The sequence below is a fragment of the Callorhinus ursinus genome, unplaced genomic scaffold (assembly GCF_003265705.2).
Source record: "Callorhinus ursinus isolate GAN/ISIS: 27379988/994484 unplaced genomic scaffold, GSC_fseal_2.0 scaffold9, whole genome shotgun sequence".
Taxonomy (NCBI): domain Eukaryota; kingdom Metazoa; phylum Chordata; class Mammalia; order Carnivora; family Otariidae; genus Callorhinus; species Callorhinus ursinus.
In genome coordinates, this window is record NW_027397071.1 from 3,951,869 (window position 1) to 3,978,248 (window position 26,380).

The window sequence follows — 26,380 nt, forward strand, 5'->3', positions numbered from 1 at the left end:
ATGAGAAAGAAAACTATGGAGAAAACCACACCCCCCCCCAACAAAACCATGGCAGTTTTTTGGCCAGAGAGGCAAAATCTGTGCCACTGAAACATACTTCCCAAAGCCTGGGTGATAGAAGCAGTGTGGCCCCTGAAAGCACTTTCACTGGGCCACAGAGAGCCCCACTGGGAGAAGCAAGGAGGAGGGGGAACACTGCTGTGAACAGCCCACAGAGCATTGGGGTGGGGGCAAGCCAGGCGGGGGCCATGGCAGGTCTCTGAGGGGCACCCAAGCCCCTCGCACGGCTGCCGTGTCTCTTCTAAAGGTGAACTTGTTCACGAGCCCGGGGTACACCACTAGTCCCAACTCGGACCTCCCTGCAGTGGGGGAACAGACCCCGTGGTGCAGCCTACTTGATCATCAAGAAAAAGGAGGACAAAGGAAGCTTCCCCCAGCAGTCCAGACAGGCCAGCCAAAATGGGCAGACAGCACTGGGCACGTGCTTACTGACAGAGCTCTTGGTCACCCCCAGTCCTGTTCTGGTGAAAACCAGGTCATATGACAAGGGCCAGAGCCTGACCCAGACCCTCCGTGTGTCTGTATTTCGAGGCTGCAGGACTGGAACAGCAATGGTGGCCCCCACGCACCTGCTGGACGATCCTGAGGGAATCCACACAGTGCAAGCAGCAAGCCGGGTTCGGCTCCCTGAAAGATTTTCGGTGCTCCGGTAACCACCCCAACCAAGCTGTAGCCCTCCACCGTCCCGTAGCCCCATAAACATGTTCACTGCTTTGTACAGGAAGATCTCACTTCCGGAGAAAATCAGGTAAGCAGAGGCCTCCAGTGACTCAGGAGTACTCGGACAGGGTATTTCAGCGATGGTTTCATGGTGATTAACTAACTTGCTTCGTTTCAATGTACTTGTCACTCTGAATTACCACTTAATGGGTGAAGTGTGCAGGCTATAACAATCAGCGGTACCGGCATAAGGAAGCAAGACATTAAAAAAAAATTAGCCCCTAAAGCAATTATTGCAGTGAATTTTTCACATAGTTTTAATACTCAGTCTTTTGACCCCAGGGTATGTCTTGGGGAAAATATATTAATCTCAAGATAATAATCAATTTCAGTTCTTCAATATCGACGATGATATTAAATATTCCAACCTTACTCTTTTTGGTTGCAAACATTAAATAAGCATGATAATTGTGTGCCTCCGTGATATTTGGTACTTTCTGAATGAGTCAGAGCTCGGGGAATAATTTGAATACAGCAGACAGCAATTTGCTACATAAATTCACCCCAATGGCTATTAGCTCATTTTAAAATAGTCAATACTTCTAGATCAGAGGGGTTCTTTTTTACATTAATACCAAGTTAATCACATCTACATAACCTTTTATTCACCCTTCCCCAAACCCTCCATGAATAACTTCAGCAAGCCCTGACCTGAATGTAATAAGGTGCAGGGGGCGGGGGGTTTAAAATATGCATTTTTAATATAATCTCCTTAAACTATAGGATTCTACGGGTTCCATCTTGATACTTATTTTCAGGGTTTTATGTGAGAGGTCAACGGGCTTTATACTTGCTTTTTTTTTTTTTAACTCTCATTTTATACCAAATTATTTGGTATATTGTATCTATATACCACAAATCTATATATTAAGGATATTTACCAACTAATGGATAAGTTACCTGACAAGTTCTGGGGCCAGTTTCAATGCCACCACTTTGTAGATTTGGAGGAGCAACCGAGAAACTACAGAGGTAATTAAAATTGAATTAATGCTGAGAAATTCATGAAGGGTTTGGTTGGGGACCGCATGCACTGAAACAAAGATGAGCTCAACTGGGGGCGCGGAGACGAGCAGCCCTTAGAAAGGGGTTGGCTAAGGAGCGACCGCGGTTCCCATCCTGCCCAGCATCGCTGGCCCCGGGGGCAGCTCCTTGATTCTCATTCTAGTTATTCTTCCCTCCTCCGCGGCTTCTCCGCTGACTCTTGTCATCTTGGTAGCGGCAGCAGGAAACTTGGAAGCCACCCATACCACCTGCGTCGAACCACTCCAGGACCTGGAACACCACCCACACGGGGCTCCGATGTCCAAGGCGGAAGGAGAGTGCGGGAATTCACACGGGACTGGCACACCCTGCGTGCCAGGCATGAGGGTACATGAGCTGGACCCTTTATTTGTACCCTGAAATAAAATGAAAGGACTTCAGGGAAAACATGAGATCTGCACTAAAAATGTAAAGCAGACGAGCGTCCTCTTGGGTCTGCCTGAATATATTCGGAGGAGGGACGTGGGTGGCCCTGTCACCGAGGGCAGCTGGTTGCAGGGCCTGATGCAGGCAAACCGCCGTGGAGCTCGGGGTCTGCTGCTTGTTGGACCTCACCCTCCCTGGCTACTTTTGGTTCTATCAGTAAACCACTAAGTTTCTTTGGGCTTGACAATTACTAAAGCTTAACTGAATCATTACTACTTTGGTAGTACTTGGGTATTTTTTGTTTTTTGGGTTTTTTTGGAGGGTTGGGGTGGGGGGAACCACTAGCCAGGATCCCCACGAGATGGATACAAATACCCTGAGAGTTGCATGACCACCTTGGGGAAGGCACGCTACCTGCGGAGTGACAGATTCGCAGGCAGGCTGATTCCCTCTTTCCTTCTGCTTCGGTCACATGCCACAGGAATCTGTGGCCAGGCTCCACCATTTACTGTGTGACATTGAGTAAGTCGCCAGCTACTCTGAGCCCACACATTCTGGTATTTTTCATTTACTAGCCACAGTACAAACACTATGACTGTTTGCCCTTCCTCCTTAGAATTCACTGTCAGAGGCAAATCCAAGCTGGTGAGGGGCAGCCCGGGATAGGTCTATATTTCGCTCATGTGCCATTGTGCTACGGTCACTTGGCCAACCTTCGTTCCCACCAATCCACTGACCCATACTTGCATCCACTCTTCCCAGGTGGAGCCCAGCTCCTCCCCCTGTTCTGCACGGAAGTGCTCTGAGCTGCCGAGGATGGCTGGCAATGGCTGGGGAGGCACTGGGACCCTGGAGCCCTGGAGCCCGCTCCTCTTCACTGACAGTAGCAAAACACCTAGCTCTTCTAAATAGTGAAGTGCCACCTGAGATACCATTAAACCTAAAGGCTTCTGTTAGCTACCAAAAAAAAAAAAAAAAAAAAAAAAGTTTGAAAATCACTGGGGTAGTGGAAAGAATATGAGCTCACTGAACCCGACCAGCAACTTATTAAATATGTGATTTAGGGCAAATTCTTGAAATTCTCTGCATGCCAGTTGTTCCATCTATAGCTCAGGGCTACTGGCAGGACTAACTAAGTGGCACATGGGGAAGGTCTCTGGGAGAGAGCCGCTCACACAAGAACCAATGAAAAGGTAGTCACAGTTATCGGCCTCTTCACTGACCTCTACCTACCAAACCTTATGAAACTCATCTGCAGCCACAAGCTCTTGGTATGGAACGGTCTCATTGCAGCTGAGGATCCCCCGGGGACTGTGGGCTTCTGTCCGTGCTCCCCCATCCACAGAGTGGGCAGGCCACGGCCACCGTTGCAGAGCATTATGAACCCACTCAGGCCGGAAGCAGCTGGTGCAGCATCCGGGATGCTCCAAAGATAATTCATCCCAAATCATGACACCGGCGTCCCTGTGAAACATCCCCTGGAGCTCCCACAGAGCAGTGGTGCATTGATATCCCCAACTGTGCAGCTGGACGGCCCCACCCCCACCCGCCATTCTGGACACATCTTGGAGCACCTGCTGGAGGCTGAGGATCATTGTCTGCACAGAGAACATCTGCCTCGAGATCCACCCCTGAGGTAGATAACCGCCTGACCTCCCGATGGGATGGGAACCTGATGTGTGCCTCTCCACCAGGGGAGGAACGTAGCAGGCATCTATAAATCTATAATGATATATGTAGAACCCAGACGGATAGCAGCATATACATCCAAGTCTACATGCATCCCGGGAATGGGAAAGGACAGGTGAGTAACAGGAGGGAGAGGGGGTGGGGAAGAAAGAGTGAGCCACAAAGGGAAAACCAGGGAGACACAGGCAGAGAGAATGAGGCAAAAACGTGGGAGAGAGAGAGAGAGAAAGGCAAGACAGAGACAGCCAGTGAGACGGAGACACGGACAAAGGCAGACAGAAAGAAATGGGAGGCAGAAGAGAAAGGCAGAGAGATCCAGATGGGGAGAGGCGCGGAGAGAGAGACACAGGTGCCGAAAGACAAAATGACAGGGGCCGGGAGAAAGAAAGAGAAAAAAGAGAGAGCACGGGAGAGGAGAGGAGGGAGGGGGACAGACACACAGTCACGGTGTGACGGCAAAAGCAGATGGCAAGAGGGACAGTGACTCACAGATGCACCCCAGCCGTGGCCAGGGAGACATGACAGGCGGGTGAGGTGAGGCCATCTTAGCCCACCGTCTTTTTCTTCTCAGAGCTGCTTTAAACATCGCCAGCGCTTGTTGGGGAAGCTATTCCATCCCATTTCTCCTGCATCTACCAACTCTTCATCTGGGGGGCAGGAGCTCTCTGCGCTCGCTTGTGTCCATATTCAGCCTCCAGTCGAGCCCTGTGAAGGGTGAGCCCCCGGGGTGCCAGCACAGGAGGTGCGCTGGTGACCAGGGTGCCCCTTCCCGCTGTCCTGGAGAGTAGGGTCTGCTGGCACTCTCCCTCCTTGGCTGGCTAGCAAGGCTTTCTCCAGCATCAGGCGAGCAGTAGTTTCTTAAGGAATATTTGCTAATAACGGTGTCCCTCTGGTGATATGTAAAAGGGCTCCCAATTATAGATTTCATTAGTATTAATTTAATTCAATTCCACTGAAATGCATTGAAGTCTGCTGTGCTGAAGCACAGTGTTGCTATGGGATCCGATTTACCTTCTGGTACGAAGCACATACTGTGGGATATTCAGCATAAACATTACTTAGCTCCCAGGCTGGTATACGAGCATTCTAGTCGAGGCTGCGCTGTCCAGCGCTGGTCAGCTGGCCTTCTCTTCAGAAAGCCCATTCTCCAGAGGGAGCTCCTACAAGGACCTCAGTCATCACGTCTCTATCAGCAATGCTTGCTTTGCTTCTATCTGATTAAAATAGTGGCCTGCTGACTAGCAACGATGACTATTAAAAAAATGGGCTATCTCTGGTGAAATTAAAGACACCCAAGATACATGAATTAGCTCAATATATTTTAGAGACATTCACTGCCCTTCCGTGAATTTGTGAGATAATCCAGGGTGCTCTGTATTCTTTATACAGGAGTGATGTCCTAGGCTAAAATCCCTCCTTGGTCCTGAGACAGTATGAATTCTGGAAGATTCTGCCTGCTTGAGGCTGGTGGGGAGGGGAAGTGTCAGTACCCTTCCTATGGAAAATGGGGAGTTTTTCTGTAGTGACCCTTTGTGTAAACACTATTCAGAACACCAATAAAACCAGAGAGCTAGGACTTCTCAAGCCTGCAAGATATTTTATTCTGTGTTTCTCTGATAGTAAGAATTGAGTTAATAAATGTTTTTTTGTGTTTGTTTTTTAAATTTTATTTATTTTTGACAGAGAGAGAGCACAAGCAGAGGAAGCAGCAGGCAGAGGCAGAGGGAGAAGCAGGCTCTCCGCTGAGCAGGGAGCCCGATGCGGGGCTCGATCCCAGGACCCTGAGATCATGACCCGAGCCGAAGGCAGACGCTTAACCGTCTGAGCCACCCAGGCGCCCCGAGTTAATAAATGTTTTGACATGTGGCAGAATTTGGTCTGAGATCCACTTTCATTGTAATGTGGTAATGGATTTGTTGGAGTGCAGACTTACGGTTCTCACCCACTGCAAAATCCTATGGGGGCAATAAACCAAACAAAGGCCTTTTGGAGAAATGGCTAATTTCACAGTTGGGATAGAGGGAGGTGAAAGATGAATCTGGAATATCTTGTTATGCCAAAACTTTTTTAAGTGCTCAAAAAAAAAAAACCCAGAGAGATGGGAACATCAAAAGGACACAGGAGGACTTTCAGCTCCAGGAAAATGGAATAAATGTACTTTTCCCTGTCTTTCCAACTATGTGCCACTAAAAACCCTGGGCATCACGTATGAAACAAACATAAGACAACTCTGAAAGGTGGAGAGAAGACCAGCGAGGACCCTGGGACCCAAGGAATGACCTGGTGGTGAGTCCCTGGGTTTCTCTTTGCCTCACATACCCGAGAGTGGGTGCTGGAGCAGGGAGCAACTCAGAGATGCCAAGAGGAATGACAAAAGAAGCCCCAACCAAGCCTGCTCTCTCCAGCCAGAGGCCCAGGAAGGGGGCAGCCCAGCAGGACAGGACATTTTTAGACAAAAACTGCTTTATTCCAGCCATTCACCACCACAAAACAAAAACAAAAACAAAAGCTATGGTTCTAACCCCATTCACAGGAACAAAGGCTAAGTGGGGAACCTAAATATCTCCCCCTCCCTGGCTGGGCAGTCAGAAGTCATCCCACTTCACTCCATTTGGATATGTCAGAAAAAGACAAGCAAGGGCGCCTGCACTGAGGAACCCTCCATACCACCACCACCACCACCACCACCACCACCACCACCGGAGTCAGTGCGAGCACATGGGGAGACTGGCTTTCCACCACCACGAGGTAATAATGAGGCACCCCTCCCCTCTTTCTGTGTCAGAGCTGAGTCCAAGAAAGTCAGCTAATACAGAAGATTTAACTAAGACCCAGAACCTCTTAACATAATCCCCGAAACTTCAGGTTTCAAACAAAAATAATTCGTGATGCTAACAACCGGAAAATCTCAAAGTAGAATGAAAAAAAGACACTGCTGAGATGATAGAGATGTTAGAACTATCTGAGAAAGATGTTAAAGCTGCCATAACAACCGTGCTTCAGTGAGCACCTGCAAACATGCTCAAAACTGATGACAAAATAGACTCGGTGAAAATACAGAAAGTCTCACCAAATAAAGAGAATGTATTTTAAAAAGAACAAAATGAAAAATTTAGAACCAAAAAAAAAAAAAATACAATGAATAGGTTCAACAGCAGAATGAAAGGGACAGATGAAAGAATCAATAAACTTGGAAATAAAACAACAGAAAATATCCAATATGAAGACAAAGATAAATTAGACAGAAGAAAATGAACAAAGCTTCAGAGATCTATGGGGCTATAACAAAAGAACTAATATTTCTGTCTTGGAGTTCTGGAAAGAAAGGAGAAAGGGGCATAGGCTAAAAAAAGAGTACTTGAATAAATAATAGCTGAAAATTTCTCAATTTGTCAAGAGCCATAAACCTACAGATCCAAGCAGCTCAGTAAATCCCAAAGAAGATAAACTTGAAGAAATCCACACCAAGAAACATCATAGTCCAACTTCTAAACAGTAGCAACTAAAACACTAAAAAATCTTGGAAGTAGCAAGAAGGAAATGACACCTTCCCTATAGGAAAAAGACAATTCAAATAACAGCATATTTCTCATCAGAAACCATGGAGGCCAGAAGAAAGTGGCACAGGAGTTTTTAAATGCTGAAGGAAATGAACTGTCAACCAAGAATTTTATTACCAGTGAAAACAAGAAAGGAAGGAGAAGTCAAGATATTCTCAGATGAAGGAAAACCAAGAAAATTTGTCACCATCACAACTACCCTAAAACAGTGGCTAACAGAAGTTCTCTAAAAAAGAAAGAAAACATAAAAAAGGGATCTTGCAACATCAGGAAGGGAAAAAGAACACTGTAAGAAAAAGCTGGGGTAAATACAACAAACTTTGCTTCTCTTGAGTTTTCTAAATGATGTTTGATGGTTGAAGCAAACAGAACACTGTGTAATGTGATTCCAAGAGTATGTGGGACCATATTTAGGACAATTATATTATAAACAGAAGAGGGCAAAGGAATGTAAAGTGAGGTAGAATTTCTGTATGTCACTCAAACTGGAGATCTGACAACACCAGTAGACTGTGGTAAGTTATGTATATATAATGCAATGCCAAGAGCAATCACTAAAAAAGCTATACAAAGAGATACACTCAAAAAATACTATAAGTCAGAATAAAATACTATAAAATGTTCAAGTAACCTAGAGAAAAACAGGAAAAATTAAAGAGAAAAAAAACAGAGAATAGAAAACAACAAAAAATAATAAACTGGAAGAGGTAAGTTCTAGCATATAAATAATTATATTAAATGTAAATTATCTAAAAACAAAAATACAGACAGACATTGATGGTGTGGATTTAAAAAAGTTTAACCCAATTCAGGCACCTGGGTGGCTCAGTCGGTTGAGCTTCTGCCTTTGGCTCAGGTCATGATCTCAGGATCCCGGGATCGAGTCCCACGTTGGGCTCTCTGCTCAGCGGGGAGTCTGCTTCTCCCTCTCAGTCTCCCTTTGTGCTCTCTCTCTCTCTCTCAAATAAATAAAATCTTTAAAAAAAAAAATTTGACCCAATTCTATGCTGTCTATAGGAAACTAACTTCACACATAATGATACAGGCAAGTTGAAAGTAAAAAGGGCAAAAATATATATCATGCTACCATTAACTGAAGAAAGCAGGAGTGGCTAGATTAGTGTCAAACCACATTTCAGAACATAGAAAATTACCAGGGACATAGAGGTATATTATAAGATGATTTTATTTTATTTTTTAAAATTTTATTTATTTATTTAACTGACAGAGAGAGACAGACAGCTAGAGAAAGAACACAAGCAGGAGGAGTGCGAGAGGGAGAACCAGGCCTCCCACAAAGCAGGGAGCCCGATGCAGTGCTCGATCCCAGGACCCTGGGATCATGACCTGAGCTGAAGGCAGCTGCCCAACCAACTGAGCCACCCAGGTGCCCCTATAAGATGATTTTAAAAAAAGCAAATCCACCAAGAAGACATAGCAATCACCAATATGTATAGACTAAACAACAGAGCTATAAAATATATGAAGAACTAAATGAAAAATTTAGAACTAAAAAAAAATACAATGAGTAGGTTCAATGGCACAATGAAACGGACAGATGAAAGAATCTATAAACTTGGAATTGAAGACATAAACACTCCTATCTCAACAATCCCTAGAATAACTAGGGAGAAAATCAGCAAGGATACAGAAGAAGTCAACAATACCATCAACCAACAGGATCTAAACAATATTTATTAAACACTCCACCCAACAGCAGTAGTTGGTTCAAGTGTCAATGGAACATACACGGAGAGAGACCACATCCTGAGTCATAAAAGAAACCTCAACAAATCTAAAAGAACTGAAATCATACAGAGTGTCCTCTGACCATAACGAAATCAAACTAGAAAGCAAAAACAGAAAGCTAACAGGAAAATCTCTAAATACTAGATAATTAAACAGGAGGCTTCTAAGTAATCACTGGGTCAAAGAGGAATTCGTAAGGAGAAAAAAAATACACTGAGCTAAATGAAAATAAAAATACAGCAGATCAAAATTTGTGGGTCACAGCTAAAGCAGTCCTGAGAGGAAAATTTATAGCACTAAAATACATTTGTAAAGAGGAAGACTCATTAAAAATACAGGCTATCAAGTCTATAACCTAAAAAAGAAAAAAAGAAAAAGAAACCCAAAGCAAGCAGAAGAAAGGAAATCATAAAGGTAAGAGCAGAAATTAATACAATTTAAAATAGAAAAATAATAGGGAAAAAAATCAATGAACAAAATGCTGGTTCTTTAAAAAGATCAGTAAAATTGACAAACCTGTATGACTGACAAGTAATTAAATCAGATAGAAAACACAAATTACCCATATCAGGACATAAGAGAGGGGATTTCATTTCAGACTCTGCAGACATCAAAAGGGATAATAAGGTAATACAGTGAGCGACTCTACACACATAAATCTTAGATGAAATGGACTGATTCCTTGAAAAGCACAAACTGCCACAACTCACCATTCAAAATCACTTAAGTCACAACTCACAATCATTTAAATATCCCTATAACCTTTAAGAAAATTGACTTCAAAAATTTAAAACTCCCCAAAAAGAAATCTAAAACAAAAAACAAAAAAGCCCAGATGATTTTACTGGAGAGTTCTACCAAATATTTAAAGAACACCAATTTTACCCAATCACGTGCAGAAAATAGAAAAGGATGGAATACTTCCCAGTTCAGTTTATGAAGCTAGTATCACCCTGATACCAAAGCCAGACCAAAAAAAAAAAAAAAAAAAGAACACGACAGATCAATACCCCTCATGTATACAGAAGCAAAAATCCTTAACAAAACATTAGCAAATAGAATTCAGCAGTATATAAAGAAAAAAAAAATGAAAGTTTTCATTCACTTTTTCAAAGGACACTCTAAGTGAAATGCGGCTCTTCCGGAGTTCATATCTTACTTCGACTAACCAGTTTGGGAAGGCTCACGCTCTTCCCGTTTGTAGCAAGAAGGAAAAAGAATGTGTTTTCCTAGGATAGTCCCCTTTAACTCTCAAATCGACTAGGCAGCTCTCTGCAGATGGGGCTGACAGTGCAATCAACCAGACAGGCAAGCGGGTCCACGTGCACCGGGAGAAACGCTCATCCAGCGGTCAGAACCGGCCGCCTCCGCCCCCGCCCCGCGGCGGGCCTTACCTCAGACGCGATGGAGGTGAAGCTGCCGCTGAAGTGCACGTGCTTGCGGACCTCGCTGCCGTTGGCTGTCCGCAGCCAGTCCCCGAGCGCGCGCTCGTCACCTGCTGACCGGTTGCCGAGGCTCTGATTGGGCAGGAGCCCCGCCAGGTCCCAGCGGTACGCGGGCGTGGCCCCCACCAGGGCGATGAGGATGGCCTCCGTGGCCACGTAGAGCTGAAGGAGCAAACACACAAACCCGTCTGTGTTGGAATCGCAATCGGCAGGCTTACAAGCCTCACAAGATCGGTGTCCTGCTTTTCGGAAAACGAGGCACATCAAAGCAAAGGAGAGGAACGTGAAAAGGAAGCTTCCTCCCGATCTACCACCGACAGAGTCGTCAGCGATCCCCCTTGTAAAGCACCCCTAGGGCTTTTTCCAGGGATATCTCCTTCCACATTTGCGATACGGCTGATGCTCGGGAAACTGCACACCAATGGTTCAACGCTGGCGAAAGCGAGGGGGGGACACTACCGGCTCTGGCTGGGAAGACTGACGTTCCAGCTGTTTTCCCTCCACACTACACCCTCTGTTCAGACAAGCAGGCATCAGGGCCCCAGGGTATCTCGGCCTTGGATTCACAATCTAAACTAAACCCTCTGTGGCATTAGTCAAATGTCTCAGAAAACGGCATATAAAGAGAGAGAATATATTTATATACATAGTGAGGGAATATACAGAGTATATACACGTAAAGCATATAATCATATAGATTATGTACAATGTATATGATATAGAGAATGAGCACCAGCAAAAATACTTTATTCAAACAGGTAATCACAGTATGTACTTGAATAGGTACTATTTTAAGACATAGTACACAACTTATAAGATGTAAAGAAATTCAAAATCCCAGTAAGAGATGCTCACTTTATACCCCTTAGCCCTACTTAAATCATTGTTTCATCTAAACATAGTTGTTCTCCCAAGGAAAAAAAAAATCATTCTAGAAATATTTATTGAGCACATAAGCCATTTGTCTCTGATTGTTCTGGGCCTTATAGCTATTCACAATTGGGTTTATAAGCTGTTGAGCCCTATGCAGCCTTTTTATGCTATGAATTTCCATTTATATTAGTTCTCGTTGTTGGATGATTATACAAGCTTCAAATAAATTAAGAAAACAGAATTTGTCTGTTCCAGTGAGATCTCCCCAAGTGAGACAATCTTATTTTAAGAAATTACCCCTATTAACTTAGAACCTGGTATCTCGAAATACCTTTAAGCAGAACAAGTGTTCACGCAATACAAGGCTGTGATTTCTCCACAGCCTACAGTAACACCCCCACTGGATGGATGCGCTGACTGAGGCCCAGACAGGTGGAGACTTGCCGACAGCTTCAGCTCCATCCACCAGGGAACCCTGGAGCTTCTTCCACACCACTCTGTAGGGGCATATTCAGCTGTTAAGTGGAGAAGCTAAACCGCCAAAGGCGGAGTGATCTATCACAAGCAGATGATGGAATTACTGTCAAGGAAAGAGAAAAGAAGTCATGACATTGTGTGTGTCATAGCAGAAAGCTAATGTAAAACCCAAGGAGTGATTTCTGCACTCTGGGAAAGGCTGCGAGGACAGAAGGCAGCCCCAGTCTATTTTGAGGCAGGTGACAGTGGGCCTCTCGAGATGTACCAAGCCACCACCGGTCAGTCTGTGTGGGTGATTTATTGTGGAATGCAAAGGAAATCATGTTTCTAGATTTCTATTGCTTCCTGGCCCCTATTTGCATACTACTAAGGACGTTTTAGAACAAGAGACAATCAGTTTATAAAAATAAAAACCTTAATAATTACAAGAACAGATAGATTACACATTTAGCAGCCGTTATAATTACCAAACCCGCTTGCGTCGTTTTAGTAACTGCCCCTCCTTATTACAATCTGCTGGACTTAATTGGTGGGTAAAGAAATGAAAAAATATGGGGCAAGGGAACTCTGGAGATGAGGCAGAACACATGTTCAAAACACAGCCTTCAATCGGGCAAACTATATTTTCTCTCTAAATACGCTATTTTCTGCTTTCGGTCCTACCATTCCCTTCACCTGGAAAGTACTTCACGAGGTTCAGCCGTTTCCCATCCTCCCAGATGCAACTCAGGTACCACCTCCGCCCACCTCGCTTTCCTCTCCAACCCGCTGGAAGTCCTCTCCAGCTTCTGCCTACCCCCCCAAAAGCTCCAACCTAGACCTTTGTTATAGATGTATTCCTTTCTTCACTCCATTATATTTATGTGTTTGCTCATCTTATTTTTCCTACTGGACCATTCCATCTCTGAGGACAGGATCTTTGTGTGATCCAGCCCTGGGCTTCCACAGCAAACACCTCAGGGCCTTGATACGTGATAGCACACACTCAAGTGAATGAAATGAATAAATGACCAGGATGGAACGCTAGTAACAGCAGACACTTCTCTAATGCTAATTAGGTGCCAGGAACTGTTCTAAGGGCTTGCCGGAAATACGTTCACACATCATATTTCTTATTCTAGGTAAGAGAGGAAATGCTCAAAGGGTTCTCTAATCCGAGGTGTGTTTTCTCATGGAAACCACCATTCTCAGCAATAGCTACGATGTGCAGGGCGCCTGGGTGGCTCAGTCGTTAAGCGTCTGCCTTCGGCTCAGGTCATGATCCCAAGCATCCTGGGATCGAGTCCCACATAGGGCTCCCTGCTCAGCGAGAAGCCTGCTTCTCCCTCTCCCACTCCCCCTGCTTGTGTTCCCTCTCTCACTGTGTCTCTCTGTCAAATAAATAAATAAAATCTTAAAAAAAAAATAGCTACGATGTGTAGAAAGTAGTTCAGAAACTACATGCACCCCAATATTTATAGCAGCATTATCTACATTGGCCAAACTGTGGAAGCAGCCCAAGTGTCCACTGACAGATGAATGGATAAAGAAGATGTGGTATGTGTACACGTACACGTACACACACACACACACACACACTGGAGTATTACTCAGCCATAAAAAAGAATGAAATCTGGCCATTTGCAGTAACATGGCTGGAGCTAGAGAGTATAATGCTAAGCAAAATAAATCAGAAAGACAAATACCATATGTCGCTCACATGTGGAATTTAAGAAAGAAAACAAACGAGTAAAGAAAAAAAAAAGAGAGGGAGACAAACCAAGAAACAGACTCTAACTGCAGAGAACACACTGGCGGTTACGAGGCGGGGGATGGGTGAAACAGGTGATGGGGATTAAGGAGGGCACTTGTGATGAGCATCGGGTGATGTACGGAAGTGCTGAATCACTCTATTGTACACCTGAAACTAGTATTACACTGTATGTGAACTATAGTGGAATTAAACCTTTAAATTTAAACATTAAAAAAAGAAAGCAGTTCAGATACAAAGAGCTGGGGCTGATACAGTTCATCAGTATTATCCCTAGCAACCTGCCACCTCAATAAGCACTTTAAACTTCTCATCTTCTCTGTCCTCCTCCCACCCCTCACAATGTTTCCAGTGCCCACCCTGCCCCTGAACACACACACGTATACCCAGGGACCTCAACTGCACACCCAGCACCATGGCTTTATGACACCAGAAGGGTCAGCCGTATGCAGCTCAGAACTCTAGGACGGTGCCACCTACTTCTCTCCCCCAGAGTCCAAATATTCTCTCGATTGTGTCTATTACTCCACAACAACCGCGCACACATTCACCCACATCTTCTTGTCTAATGATGGCACCCATCAGCAGATGGGCCTTAAAGCCACATTCAGAAACCACCATCCACGTGCCTTCGGAATGGGGCCCACCACATCGCAAATAGACCATTATCTTCTCCAACGCTACCTCTAGGGAAGAACGAGTGCCCCAGATGGCTGCACCTTTTCCCCCCTTGCAATGTCATTATAATTAGAAAAGTGACCAACATGCACCAGGGGACTGAAATTTTTGAAGCTGCAAAAAGTGAAGGTTTTAAAAATGATTTTTTATCAACAGCATTATAAGCTTTTATAATACTCCGGAAACCAAAAACGTCCACCATTAATGATCTCATCACAATATCTTGTGCTGTGAAGTCATGGTAAGTATGACGCTGATGTTTTAAGTAGGAAAAATGGGCAACAGAGCAATTAAGTGAATCGTTCAAGGTCACGTATGACACTAATAGCGAAACCAGGATGAGAATGGGAGTCACCTGACTTTGAGGCCAGAGCTCCTCAGAGGAAAAAACAAACCAGGAAAATTCAAAGATGACTTTATTGTTGTCATTACTGTTAGTCTTTTCTGCATTTAGGACTCAGTTATGTAATTGACTCAACCAGTAGCATGACATAAGCAAGCACACCATGGACGACAGGACCAAATGCCCAGCGCCCAGCACAAATTAGGGATTCAATAACTATTTGTTGGTTGACTTACGGATACCACTTATTTTATTTATTTAAAATATTTAGTTATTGTACCCTGAATAACTGGTGTCTCGAGTCCTGTTTCTTCCCAACTCTAATTCATCCGCATAATGCCGCCAGATAGGTCTCCCCTGAGACGCTCCTCATGAAGCTATTCTGGCCAAAACATATTAGTGGATAAGTAATAAATGTCCTAGCATTCCAGATCTCCACTGTATGGCCCAACTGCTACCTAATCCACATTCAAGCTTTCTGTACTAGCCTACTTAAATCCCCAAACGTGACTTCTCAGCACATGGTGTGAAAAAGCATATGAAATCTCTACGTCTGAGTTAGAACCTCAGCTCTAAGTTAAACTCTCAGCAAATCAAAACCTCTCCAAACTTCACGTTTTCTTTCAGCGAGACTGGACACTAGTAGTCCACCTCTTTATCTAATTCATTTGTATCTAATTAACCTATTCTGAGGGTCAAATAGGATGCTTCTTTAGCCAACCCTAAACTGTAAAGCCCCATGCAAATGGTATCTATCGGCGCTTCCCAAACGTCACTGAGCAGGGTCTGATCCTACAGCCCGGGGGAGACCTGGCCCCACTCATCTCTAGCAAGCTGTCGTGAGCTCAAGGCTACTGCTCTGGGTCACACTTGTGTAGCAAGGGTACAGGCTGTTCTCTTTTCTACATGTTTTTTCCCAACTTTATGGTTTTCCCTGTGAAATGACCTTCCCACTTCTCTTTAAACCCAAGCTCCCAAGTTCAGCTCAAGCTCAGCCCTTCTGAAGTCTTCAACGAACCACTCCAGACCACACTGAGGGCTCCCTTAACTTCCAGCGCATCCAGTCGGTGGCTATACTATTAATGCGAAAATGCTATTCTGTATAATTATTTAACAGGGTAGATATAACGAAATTCTAATTTGTTAATGAGTCTCTCCTGAAGGAAAGACACCCGAATTTACATTTCTATATCCTTCCAAGTAAACCCAACACACCACTGTATATGTAACAGCCTATGATACATTTTGTTAACCAATTCCTTGCAGAATGGCGTGGAGGGGGGAGAAAAAAAGATGATGATGGATGACAACCCAGTAATTCCAGGACCTAATCCTGGTTCCAACCACTAAGTAAGACTTTGGACAAATTAAGCATTTGGGTAAACAGTGATTTAACCGGCATCTGTTTCCCCCCTTCTCTCAATCTTTCTCCCGAATCAAATGGGAATACCGCCACCTGACCATTTCCTTCTGTTACTTCAGCTTCATTCTCAAAAAATTTGAGCAAGACCAACACTTTGCAACACATTGTATTATGAGCCTCAGGCGATAACAAGGATAGGTAAGAAACAGTTACTTCCTTCTAGGCAAATATATTCAAGTGAGGACAACAAATATACACCAAGCTACAAACACAAGGCTGATTTTGACAAATGTGGTATTAGCCAGGGTAGACAATGAGATTAATGAGAACACAAAGAAAGTGGATGGGAATTCCAACAGGGAGACTAGGAAAAAGGTTGCAAATGGGACACCTGAGCAACGTAGTGAGAGGTTGGTAGTGGGTTAATCAAAACCAAAATTTTTAGGCCAAAAAAAAAAAACCCAGGCCAATCGGAGTCAGGAATGCAAAGAACATATTTTTAGTGTTCTCGGAAGAAGTATTACAGGACCAGCTCAGCTTTTCCCAAATTTTGGTCACCTGGATACCCCCTGCTAGTTTTATGTGCTCATTTTCTTTTTTTTTTTAAGACTAATTATTTTGATTTTCCATTTAATTTTTTTAAAGATTTTTATTTATTTGAGAGAGAGAGAGAACGAGAGATAGAAAGCACGAGAGGGAAGAGGGTCAGAGGGAGAAGCAGACTCCCTGCTGAGCAGGGAGCCCGATGTGGGACTCGATCCTGGGACTCCAGGATCATGACCTGAGCCGAAGGCAGTCGCTTAACCAACTGAGCCACCCAGGCGCCCTATGTGCTCATTTTCTGTTTTCTACTATTAATAGTCTTTTAAATCGATTCAAATTTTTTCTTTTTTGTTTAAATTCCAGTTAACACAGCGTAAAATTAGTTTCAGGTGTACAATATAGTGATTCAACACTTCCATCTATCACCGGGTGCTCATCACAGGTGCCCTCCTTAATCCCCATCAGCTATTTCACCCATCCCCCCACCCACCTTCCCTCTAGTAACCATCAGTATGTTCCCCAGAGTTAAGAGTCTGTTGTTTGGTTTCCCTTGTTTTTTTCCTTTTGCTCAATGGTTTTGTTTCTTAAATTTCACATATGAGTGAACTTATATGGTACTTGTCTTCCTCTGATTTATTTCACTTAATACTCTCTAGCTCCATCCATGTCATTGCAAATGGCAAGATTCCATTCTTTTTATGGCTGAGTAATATTCTGTTGTATAGATATACCACATCTTCTTTATCCATTCATCAACTGATGGACACTTGGGCTGTTTCCACGTTTGGCTAATGTAGATAATGCTGCTATAAACACCGAGGTCCACGTATCCCTTTGAATTAGCATTTTTTTATTCTTCAGGTAAACACCTACTAGTGCAACTGCTGTATCATAGGGTAGTTCTATTTTTAACTCTTTGAGGAAGGTCCATACTGTTTTCGAGAGTGGCTGCACCGGTTTGTATTCCCATCAATAGTGCAAGAGGTTGCCCTTTCTCCATATCCTCGCCAACACCTGTTATTTCTTGTGTTGTTGATTTTAGCCATTCTGACAGGCGAGAGGTGGTATCTCATTGTGGTTTTGATTTGCATTTCCCTGATGATGAGTGATGCTGAGCATCTTTTCATGTGTCTGTTGGCCATGTGTATGTCTTCTTTGGAAAAACGTCTATTCATGTCTTCTGCCCATTTTTTAATTGGATTATTCATTTTTGGGGGTGTCGAGTTTTAGTTCTTTATATATTTTGGATACTTAAGCCCTTTATCAGATATGTCATTTGCAAATTCGATTCAAAATTTTTAACTTAAGTAAATTTGCAGAGAAATACAATTTTACATCAGTAGAGATATGGCCAGCCAGACAGAACTATAAAAATAAACGGCATGTCATAATGCCAAGTGTTGGCTAGCATGTTTTTACTTAAGGTGGGCCACAAGAGAGATTTTCAAGCAAGATTTGGAGGCGGGGAGGGATGAAAGCAAAGGAGCAGCCATCTTGTTTTTTATGCTCAGAAGCCTGGGGCAGGCGCTTTGGTGCCTCACATACATCGCCACTTCTTTGCTGGCCCACTTTGTTGGTGCAGCAGGGCAGCTGGGCCTGCAACTGAGCCATGTTCCCCAGGACCCTCCCTCAGCATCTCTGACTCCTGGGCCAGGTGTGCATTTAGTTCCGTGATGGAAGGCAGTTGCTTCATCAAGGCTGGAGGCAGTGAGAATGACAGATTCCAGTCAATTCTGATGGCTTCCATGTCATAGTTTCCCTTCCAGACTGCCCTTCCTGCAGACTTCAAGCTCCAACAGCAGACACAAAGACAACAGCCTTACAGGGACTGCTTAGCCAGCTCCCACAATTGTATACGGTCAAATCTCTGTAATAAATTACTCACTGACTACATGTATAATCATACACATATAAATATATATGCTATACACACACATATACACACATACGTGGGTCTCCATCCCAGGAGTTCTGCTTCCTGCCTCTCTGGTTGAACTGTGACTGACTCTACCTTGAACAAATATGGCACAATATTAGCACTTACCAAATCTGGAAGTAAGTACACGTGTGTTTGTGACATTATTTCCTGTATTTCACTGGAAGGGTTTCATAATTTAAAAAGAAGTTTTAAAAGAAAAGGAATAATAAATACAATGAAAACAGAAAAATGTCACTACATTCCAACTAGGCAATGTTTTCTGCCGAAGTCTGGCCCTTCTATAGTTCGTTCTTCTAGCTCATTCCCTTTGTTAAAACAGAAATATTTGCAAATGTTTTGGGAAGTGCTAGCACGACACGAGATTTTCTTCTTAGATAAAAGACAGATTAAGGAAGAACGGAAGAGGAAATAACCCTCTCACTTTATAAGCCAATGCTACTTAATACTATTTCCATATACCACCTAAACCTACCATGCAAGCCATTCTTTGGGACATCAGAGAATGCAGAAAGATTGAAGATCAGAAACGACGAGAGAGCACTTGTTGTGATAAGCAGGTGTTGCATTTTTAAAGTGAAGAATCAGTGAATTCTACTCCAGAAACCAATACTGCACTGTATGTTCACTAACAAAATAGGTTAAAAAGATTAGAAATGACTGATGGAGTAACAGAGAATCAAGAACAAAGGTGAGTGGATATCTCTGGAAGGAGGGGAGAGATGTCTTCCTCTTGGACACTGTGGAGAAATATAATGATAGGTGAGGATCAAAATTAATTCTGAAGTAAAAGCAAGGGATGTTTAGGAAGTTTACACTTCTAGTCCACCCATAAAGTTGGAACAAAGAACGTCTGGGGAGAAAGCGAGCAATGGAGTCAGGAGAAATTGGAGCTTAGGAAGCGTGGTCAACAGCCAAGTAGGAGAAGTGCAGGCCAGAGCCAGACAATGGTCCAGGAGCATGGGTTTCAGAACCGTGGAAAACAGGAACCAACCAGCCTACATTTGCAACCAGAGAGCACGGAACAGGCAAATTACGGTACAGCCATAACGTTGGAACACTATGCTCTAGCCATTAGAAAATAGGTGATTGTTCACTTATGAGCACAGGAAGGCATTCATGATACTGTTGAAAGGCAAAAATCAGGTGGATTCAAATTTATGCAAAAAAGGCAAATGTACACATTTGTGTAATAAAAAGCCTGGAAGGCAATCCACCGAAATGTGAGCATGTATCATGTCTGGGTGGTCAGAGTTCTGGTGTTTTTATTTTTTCTATATTTTCTTTTTTGTACAATCACCATATACTACTTGATGAGCATCATATGACTCCCTTAAGTGCAGATGTCTATTTCTGTCTGAGCATTTGGTTAAGGAAACCAGAGGTGAGATTTCTGAGCTGCGTGTGTCTTGGGATTTGCTAGCTCTCCCTCCTAAGGCAGCCTCTGACCGTGGTGATGAACCAAGCTCCTTACTCTGCAAACCTCAAGGTGACATGGACACAACGCCAACCAACTGCCGGGTGTTGGGCAACTTTAAGAAATTCTGAACTTGCAAAACAAATTAATTAAACTTTCATGATCCAGCCATTTCCCAGAGCACAGTAACGACCAAGGGGTCACCTGCATAAACTCACTCAGCCATCTCGCAGCAAAGGGTCACAGCACTCAAGTCTAGCATTCTTTCTGTCACACATTGTTTGTCTTCACACTTTTAATGACGTGTGTGTGTGTGTGTGTGTGTGTGTGTGTGTGTGTACTGTCTTATTAAGGGAATACCTTCTCTGTCAGAGCACATGCTAAGCAGCTGTGCTGTGGAAGGCCCTGGCAGGCATGCTGCTGGGGATCTGGGTGCTGTAGAGGTGTTGAGCTGATTGCTTTCCAAGGCACATTCCAATTCTTGAGATGCCCGAGGCTCAGAGGAGCTCTCTAAATCTCCCGGGGACTCCCTGTATGTCCATAACCGCCCTGGATGGAAATCTGGTCTGATCAATTTGCAACTTCATCTGCTTTACGCCAGGGGGCAGTGTCTGTCTATAGACAACAGCTTTCCTGAGGCCAGACTTGGGGGCAGTGTAGCTCTGGTCTCTCTGAACTATGGTGCCCCACTCACCTAAAGTGATGGAAGAACACCAGCCAAGGTTCCCCAGATTATCACCCAAACTCACGGCCACTGTCTGAGGGCAGCCGAACTCAATCTGAGGGTTACTAAGGCAGCATAACACTTGCTCAAACGAGCAGAGAACGCTGGTAGATGCTCCTGTGTTCTGGAGTCGTGACAGAGTAGCTCTTACTAATGCCCTATGTTCTCATCATGCCTGAACCCCTGGTGGTGGTGACAAGCCCCTGAGGCACAAGGGCTGGTCTTAACGACTAACCCAGTGAGGTCTTCACTAATACGTACGGTAGGAACTTCATTACTTGCTGATGGTTGAGAGGTTAGAACCACCTCAGAGATACCTCACCAAAAGAAGCCTTTCCATGAATCTCCTGGGGAGATTAAGACATGGAGGCAAATGCAAGCAGGTGGGAGACGTTCGTTGTGACAGTGTTCTATACAGAGTTTAAAAAAGCACCCTGAGCAAAACTCCCTCTACCTCACGCTCCTAAATGTTAACTTCACAGACCACGACTCACAGCGCTAACTGGTTGAAGGAACAGCAGCAATAGGGAAAGTGGACGGTTAGTCTCATACAGTGAACTGTAGCATTTTCTTCTAAGTACGCCCATCTTATCTACACCACATTTGTATTTTTTTCAAAATTTAACACAGAGAAGCAAAACAAAATTCATGAACCCACCATCACAACTAACTAGTTTCATTTTATTATATTTGCTTCAGATTTCAAAACTACAGTATTATGAATACAGAGCAAATCTCCTTTTGTAGCCCTCCCTTGCCCACTCATCCCTTCACCCCCTGGAGGTAATCAATCTCCTAAATTGGGTGTGGAGCCTTCTACTCTTTATGTTTATACTTTTACATTGTCCATATTCATAAGCCAAATATGGTATTGTTTCCTGTTTTCACAAATTTTTTTTAAAGATTTTATTTATTTATTTGACAGACAGAGAGACAGCAAGAGCAGGAGCACAAGCAGGGGGTCGGTGGGGGGAGAGGGAGAAGCAGGCTCCCCGCCGAGCAGGGAGCCCGATGCGGGGCTCGATCCCAGGACCCCGGGATCATGACCTGAGCCGAAGGCAGACGCTTAACCGACTGAGCCACCCAGGCGCCCCACTTTTTACAAATTTTTCTGAAGTTATGTGTCACACTGTATACATCATGCTGGCTATTTTTTTCATTTAACATTGTGTTTTAGAACTTCATTCCTGTAGCTGTTTATAGATCCGGTCCAGCACTTCAACTGTTATATTCTATCAAATTTGTACCGCATTTTAATTATCTGGTCCCTCTTTACGAGTCATTTAGGTGGCTACTCATTTTTATTATTACAAACAGTGCTGCAATAAACATCCTAGACATACCTCCTCGTGCACATGTTCAAGAGGAATTGGGAGGACACACACCTAGGAGTCCAATGCTAGGTTTTAATTGTACTAGACAGGGCCACATAGTTTTCTAAACCGGTATCTCCCACGTCTCATTTTCATCACACCTGTACGTTAGACCATTTAATGTTTGCTAATCTAATAAGTGTGAAATGATATTTCATAGTCATTTTAATACGCCTGTCCCAAATGACCACTGAAGGTAAACATCTTTTCATGAGTTGACTGATGCACTTTCCTCTTCTGCAACACTGCCTGGTCAGTCATTCCACTTTCCAAGGCACCACGAAAAGACATTTATTGCGTGAATGATTTGAATGCACTGGTAGTTCTAGGAGCTGATAAATAAAGTCGGGGTTATTAAGAGTTTACATTAAAATAATGCATTCCAGAACACCAGAGGACCGTACCTCAAGCTCGGGCCCACAATGTCATCACAGTTTTGCTGGTGAAACTAATGCTTGTTACAGGTTACACATTGGCTAATGGATGTTTTAAATCCTGTGCAAATTATACTACAATCTGTGATCCGTGATCCCCAGGAAAATGAAGGAGCTGGAGTCTATGGCTTAGAACAAAGAAGTAGGATCCATTTTCACTTTGTGTCTAAAGGGATCCAAAAACAAAGACTTGTATTCCAACACTCCTCCTCCAGACAGCCTGGCCAACAAACATACACAGATGCAAACACCAAATAATGACGATGGCGTCAAGTCTGAATCACTGTCAGGAAATAGAAACAGAAATAAAGTACACAGAATTATTCATATTTACATACCACAAATAGCTCTTACCCAAGGGAGAGCACATATACCTGGAGAGTAAGAATTTCTCTAACTGCAAAATGAAATATTACTGCTTGTTCATAAGACAACTATTTTTACATAAGGCAAATATTTTTTTCCTTTAAGCTTTTGGCTTATGTACTTTCAAACCACATAGCACTATTATGAGGGGCATCTGTATCTTATCATGTGAAGAGAAATTTACAAAATCTGCATCTGTTCTTTCCATACCTGAAAGGTGACCACTATAGAGATTCCAAAGATTGTGTTTGCAAAGCGTGTGAAGTCTCCTAGCTAAAGGAAACTGGATGTTGAGGTAGCTTTTTGATGAGCTACGTGATGATATCAATAATCCAAGAAAACAGTTAACCTAAAGACCCTGAGAGTTGGTTTTGTAATGTGGTTTTGTCCTTTCAGTTTGAACTTGGATGTGTTCGAAGAGGGAGTAAAAACCATTAGAAATAATACTAATGGCCCCAAGAAGAAAGAAAACGCAAAAGGATATAAACTTCCTATCTCTGTCCCCCTAGTGCTGTGTTTCTCAGCTGGGGATGGCCATTACCAAACCGCAGATGCAGAAAAGGCTCCTGCCGTAGCAGAGGCTCCCTGTCTGGCTGTCCCTCTCCCTGGCAGTCCCATTCACAATGTGCAGTGCTCTCTGGCAGGGCTCCCTCTCCCTGGCAGGGCTGCTGCGCAGGTGGTCTCTACGTTCCTTGGGCAACGGGAGACCAGGGCTTTGGTTTTTATTTTTATTTATTTTTTCTTGAGATTTTATTTTTTGAAGTCATCTCGACACCCAACATGGGGCTCAAACAACACCAAGATCAACATTCCACCAACTGAGCCAGTCAGGCACCCCAGGGCTTCGGGTTTTAAAGCAAACAACCTCCCATCTAAGCCTATTCTGAAAAGGGCTTCTTAACTTTTTCCTCTGTTGGAAAAGCAAACCCCACAAGATGATGGAAGTGTCGTGTTACAACAGTGTAATGGAGCTCCCAGGGCTCCCACTGCACAGGCACCTCCCAGCCCACACCTAAAGATAAAGTCACTCATTCCCAACACTCTTAAGACCTGGTTCTTTGATGGCAAATACTGACCACATGTCAGGCAGGCATCAGTCAACAGTCATGGTCCCAGGCTGAGAGCTCTTTGGTACTAAACTCTAACCAGCGGGGTCAGCCATAAAGAAAAGTTAAGTGAGGGAAACAACAGGTCCTGAACCCAGATCAGTGGGCTTTTTAGTGCTGCACACCCTCAAGATAAACTTCTCCTCTGTGGGTGGATACCTGGCTAGGCCTGCAAGCAGATGACAGCAGGTGGAGTATAGGGGCGGGGGGGAGGGCAGGGTGGCATTTTTCAGAAGAGGAGTCACGTGCCTGGAATTCTTGGTTAGACCAGGAAAGAAAAAGAATTTTCTCAAAGAAAAAGTATTATAAATGAACATCAGGCAACATGGACACAATTCTATTTTCTCTGTATTAAATACTCTTTTGTGATTTAGGAAATACTTTTTCCTCCACAGGAAAATTACATTTAAAGCTGAAAGAACGAACTTAAAGGAACCTCAGAATACTGCCTATTTGTGTACTGAGAACTTGCTTTGCCAGAAAAAGGACTGACATCATCTATCTGTCCATCATTTCAACAGCTCTTCTGGCTGGTGATATAATCAACTGAACTTGCAAACATTTTAATGGAAAACAGAATCAGTAAGACAACCCCTACCTTCCCCCACACCCCTTTCTGCCGGCTGAGCAGCTGCATTATGCCAGGTTTAAGCAACTGGCGGAGTGGTGGTTAGACTCAGGACTTCCCTGTACTTTCCTTAGGATAATTATCATCACATGGTCATGGTCACTGTCCTTATTTACCTGTCTGCCTGCCTCACCCCACCCCCACTAGAAGGCAAACTTCACCGGAAAGGGGCTTTGATTTTTCCACCACTGTAGCCCCTGCCAAGCACATAGTAGGCACTCACTAAAAATGTGTTGACTGAAGTAGTACAATGACCCACTCACAGTAAATACTAATAAAGAATTTGTGAATGAACCGCCTTTAGAATATTGGGAGCAGTAATTGATGTCAAATGGGCCATTCAGAAGGGCAAAGGAGTAACTCTTGCCTGGCAAAGTGTATCTATAGTGACCTTGAGCATACTAAATCCACATTTTTAGGCTGGGTGGGCAAGCAGTTTGAGAGTTCTGCACAAGGAAGAAACGATTCTAGTGTATAACCACACGTCGTAGATGGTATTATTCAACTTATACAAGTCTCCGCCCGACGCTGGCCTCTGGGCAGAAATGACCCAGCAGAACTTCAATCGGAGAGAAATAAAGCCTCTGCACGGAAAGCATCCGGCCCAGGAAGGCCCCTCGAATCGGGAAAAGATGGTAAGCGGAGGCCCAGAACTGCAGGAGGCCGCTCCAGATCGGACCTTTCGTGAGCTGGCGATCAGGGCTCTCTCTGGGCTCCAGATTCCAAGGTGACGTAGCCACAGGTGAGAAACAACTCCCTGGTGCTTTCACGGTGTAGTCCAGGTAACCGCGGGACTGGGCATCATTTATTCACCAGCTCAAGGGCTGAAGTACACCCCCCCCTTCTCCCACTCCCTCTCCCACTCGAGGTGGCGGGGTGGGTGGGCCTGGGGGAACCGCCCAAAGGGGCAGGCCCTGAGGCTTGGGCGGGCACCGCAGGCCAGGCCCGCCGGCGACCTCGGCGTGCTGCGGCCCACCCAGGCCGGCCCTCGCGCGGGGCTGGGGGCTCGCGGCCCCTCGGGGTTTGCGGAGACTCGGCGGCTGGCCGGGCTTCGCGGCGGCGGGGGGGGGGGGACCGGGGGGGGCGGGAAGGGTCCGCGGGAGGCGGGGAAGCAGGGCGCGGGAGCGGGGGGCGGCGGGGGACTCACCTGCAGCAGCACGGCCAGCAGGAAGCACAAGTACATCTGGTAGATGCCCATCTCCCCCACCGCCTGGAACGCCTCTTCCACCTCCATGGCGGGCCTGGCCCGGCAGCCCCCGCTCGGCCGGCGGCGCGGAGCGGGAGCGGGGGCGGGGGCGGGGGCGGGGGCCGAGACGGGGGAGGGGCGGGGGGCGGGGCGGGGCGTGTGCGCGGGCGGGGCGCCGGGGCCGCGGGGCTTCCTGCTGCGGCTCTGGGTCCGCGAGGGCTGGCTGAGCGCGCGGCTCGCGGGGCGAGGGAAGAGGAAGTGGGCTCGGGCTGAGGCATCCTCGCGGATGGAGAAACACGGAAGCAGCGGCCGGTCGGCGCCCGGGCCCTGCTTGGGGCGGGGGCGCGATAGCTGGGTGACCCGATGGCGGCTCAGCGTTGTTTGTCCTTTTGCACAAATCGGGTTGGGGGGTTGGGGGCGTTGTGGAGCCTTCGGAGCAGAGTGCTGCTCAGGCTTGCTTTGCAGCCCTACTCCGTGCTAGCTTTTGTAGGGGTCACAGGTAAACAAATTCTCGCAAAGCCGCGAGCTTCTTTCGCAAACAGAAATATGC

General features: G+C 44.9%; 1 protein-coding gene across 7 annotated transcripts in view; it reads right to left on the reverse strand.

Annotated features, from left to right (window-relative positions):
* The window catches only part of SLC22A15 (solute carrier family 22 member 15), a 67,320-nt gene extending 41,393 nt beyond the window's left edge, over window positions 1–25,927 (reverse strand). For all 7 annotated transcript variants that reach the window (XR_012379307.1, XR_012379308.1, XM_073896078.1 and 4 more), the window contains exons 1-2: window positions 25,792–25,927; window positions 10,583–10,795 (exon numbers count right to left, since the gene is read on the reverse strand). Coding sequence is in view for 5 of the 7 variants with exons in the window: in XM_073896078.1 (XP_073752179.1) it covers window positions 10,583–10,795; window positions 25,792–25,878 (300 nt within the window). In the remaining 2 variants the exon portion in view is untranslated. The remainder of the gene's footprint in view (window positions 1–10,582; window positions 10,796–25,791) is intronic.
* Window positions 25,928–26,380: the final 453 nt, after the last annotated feature.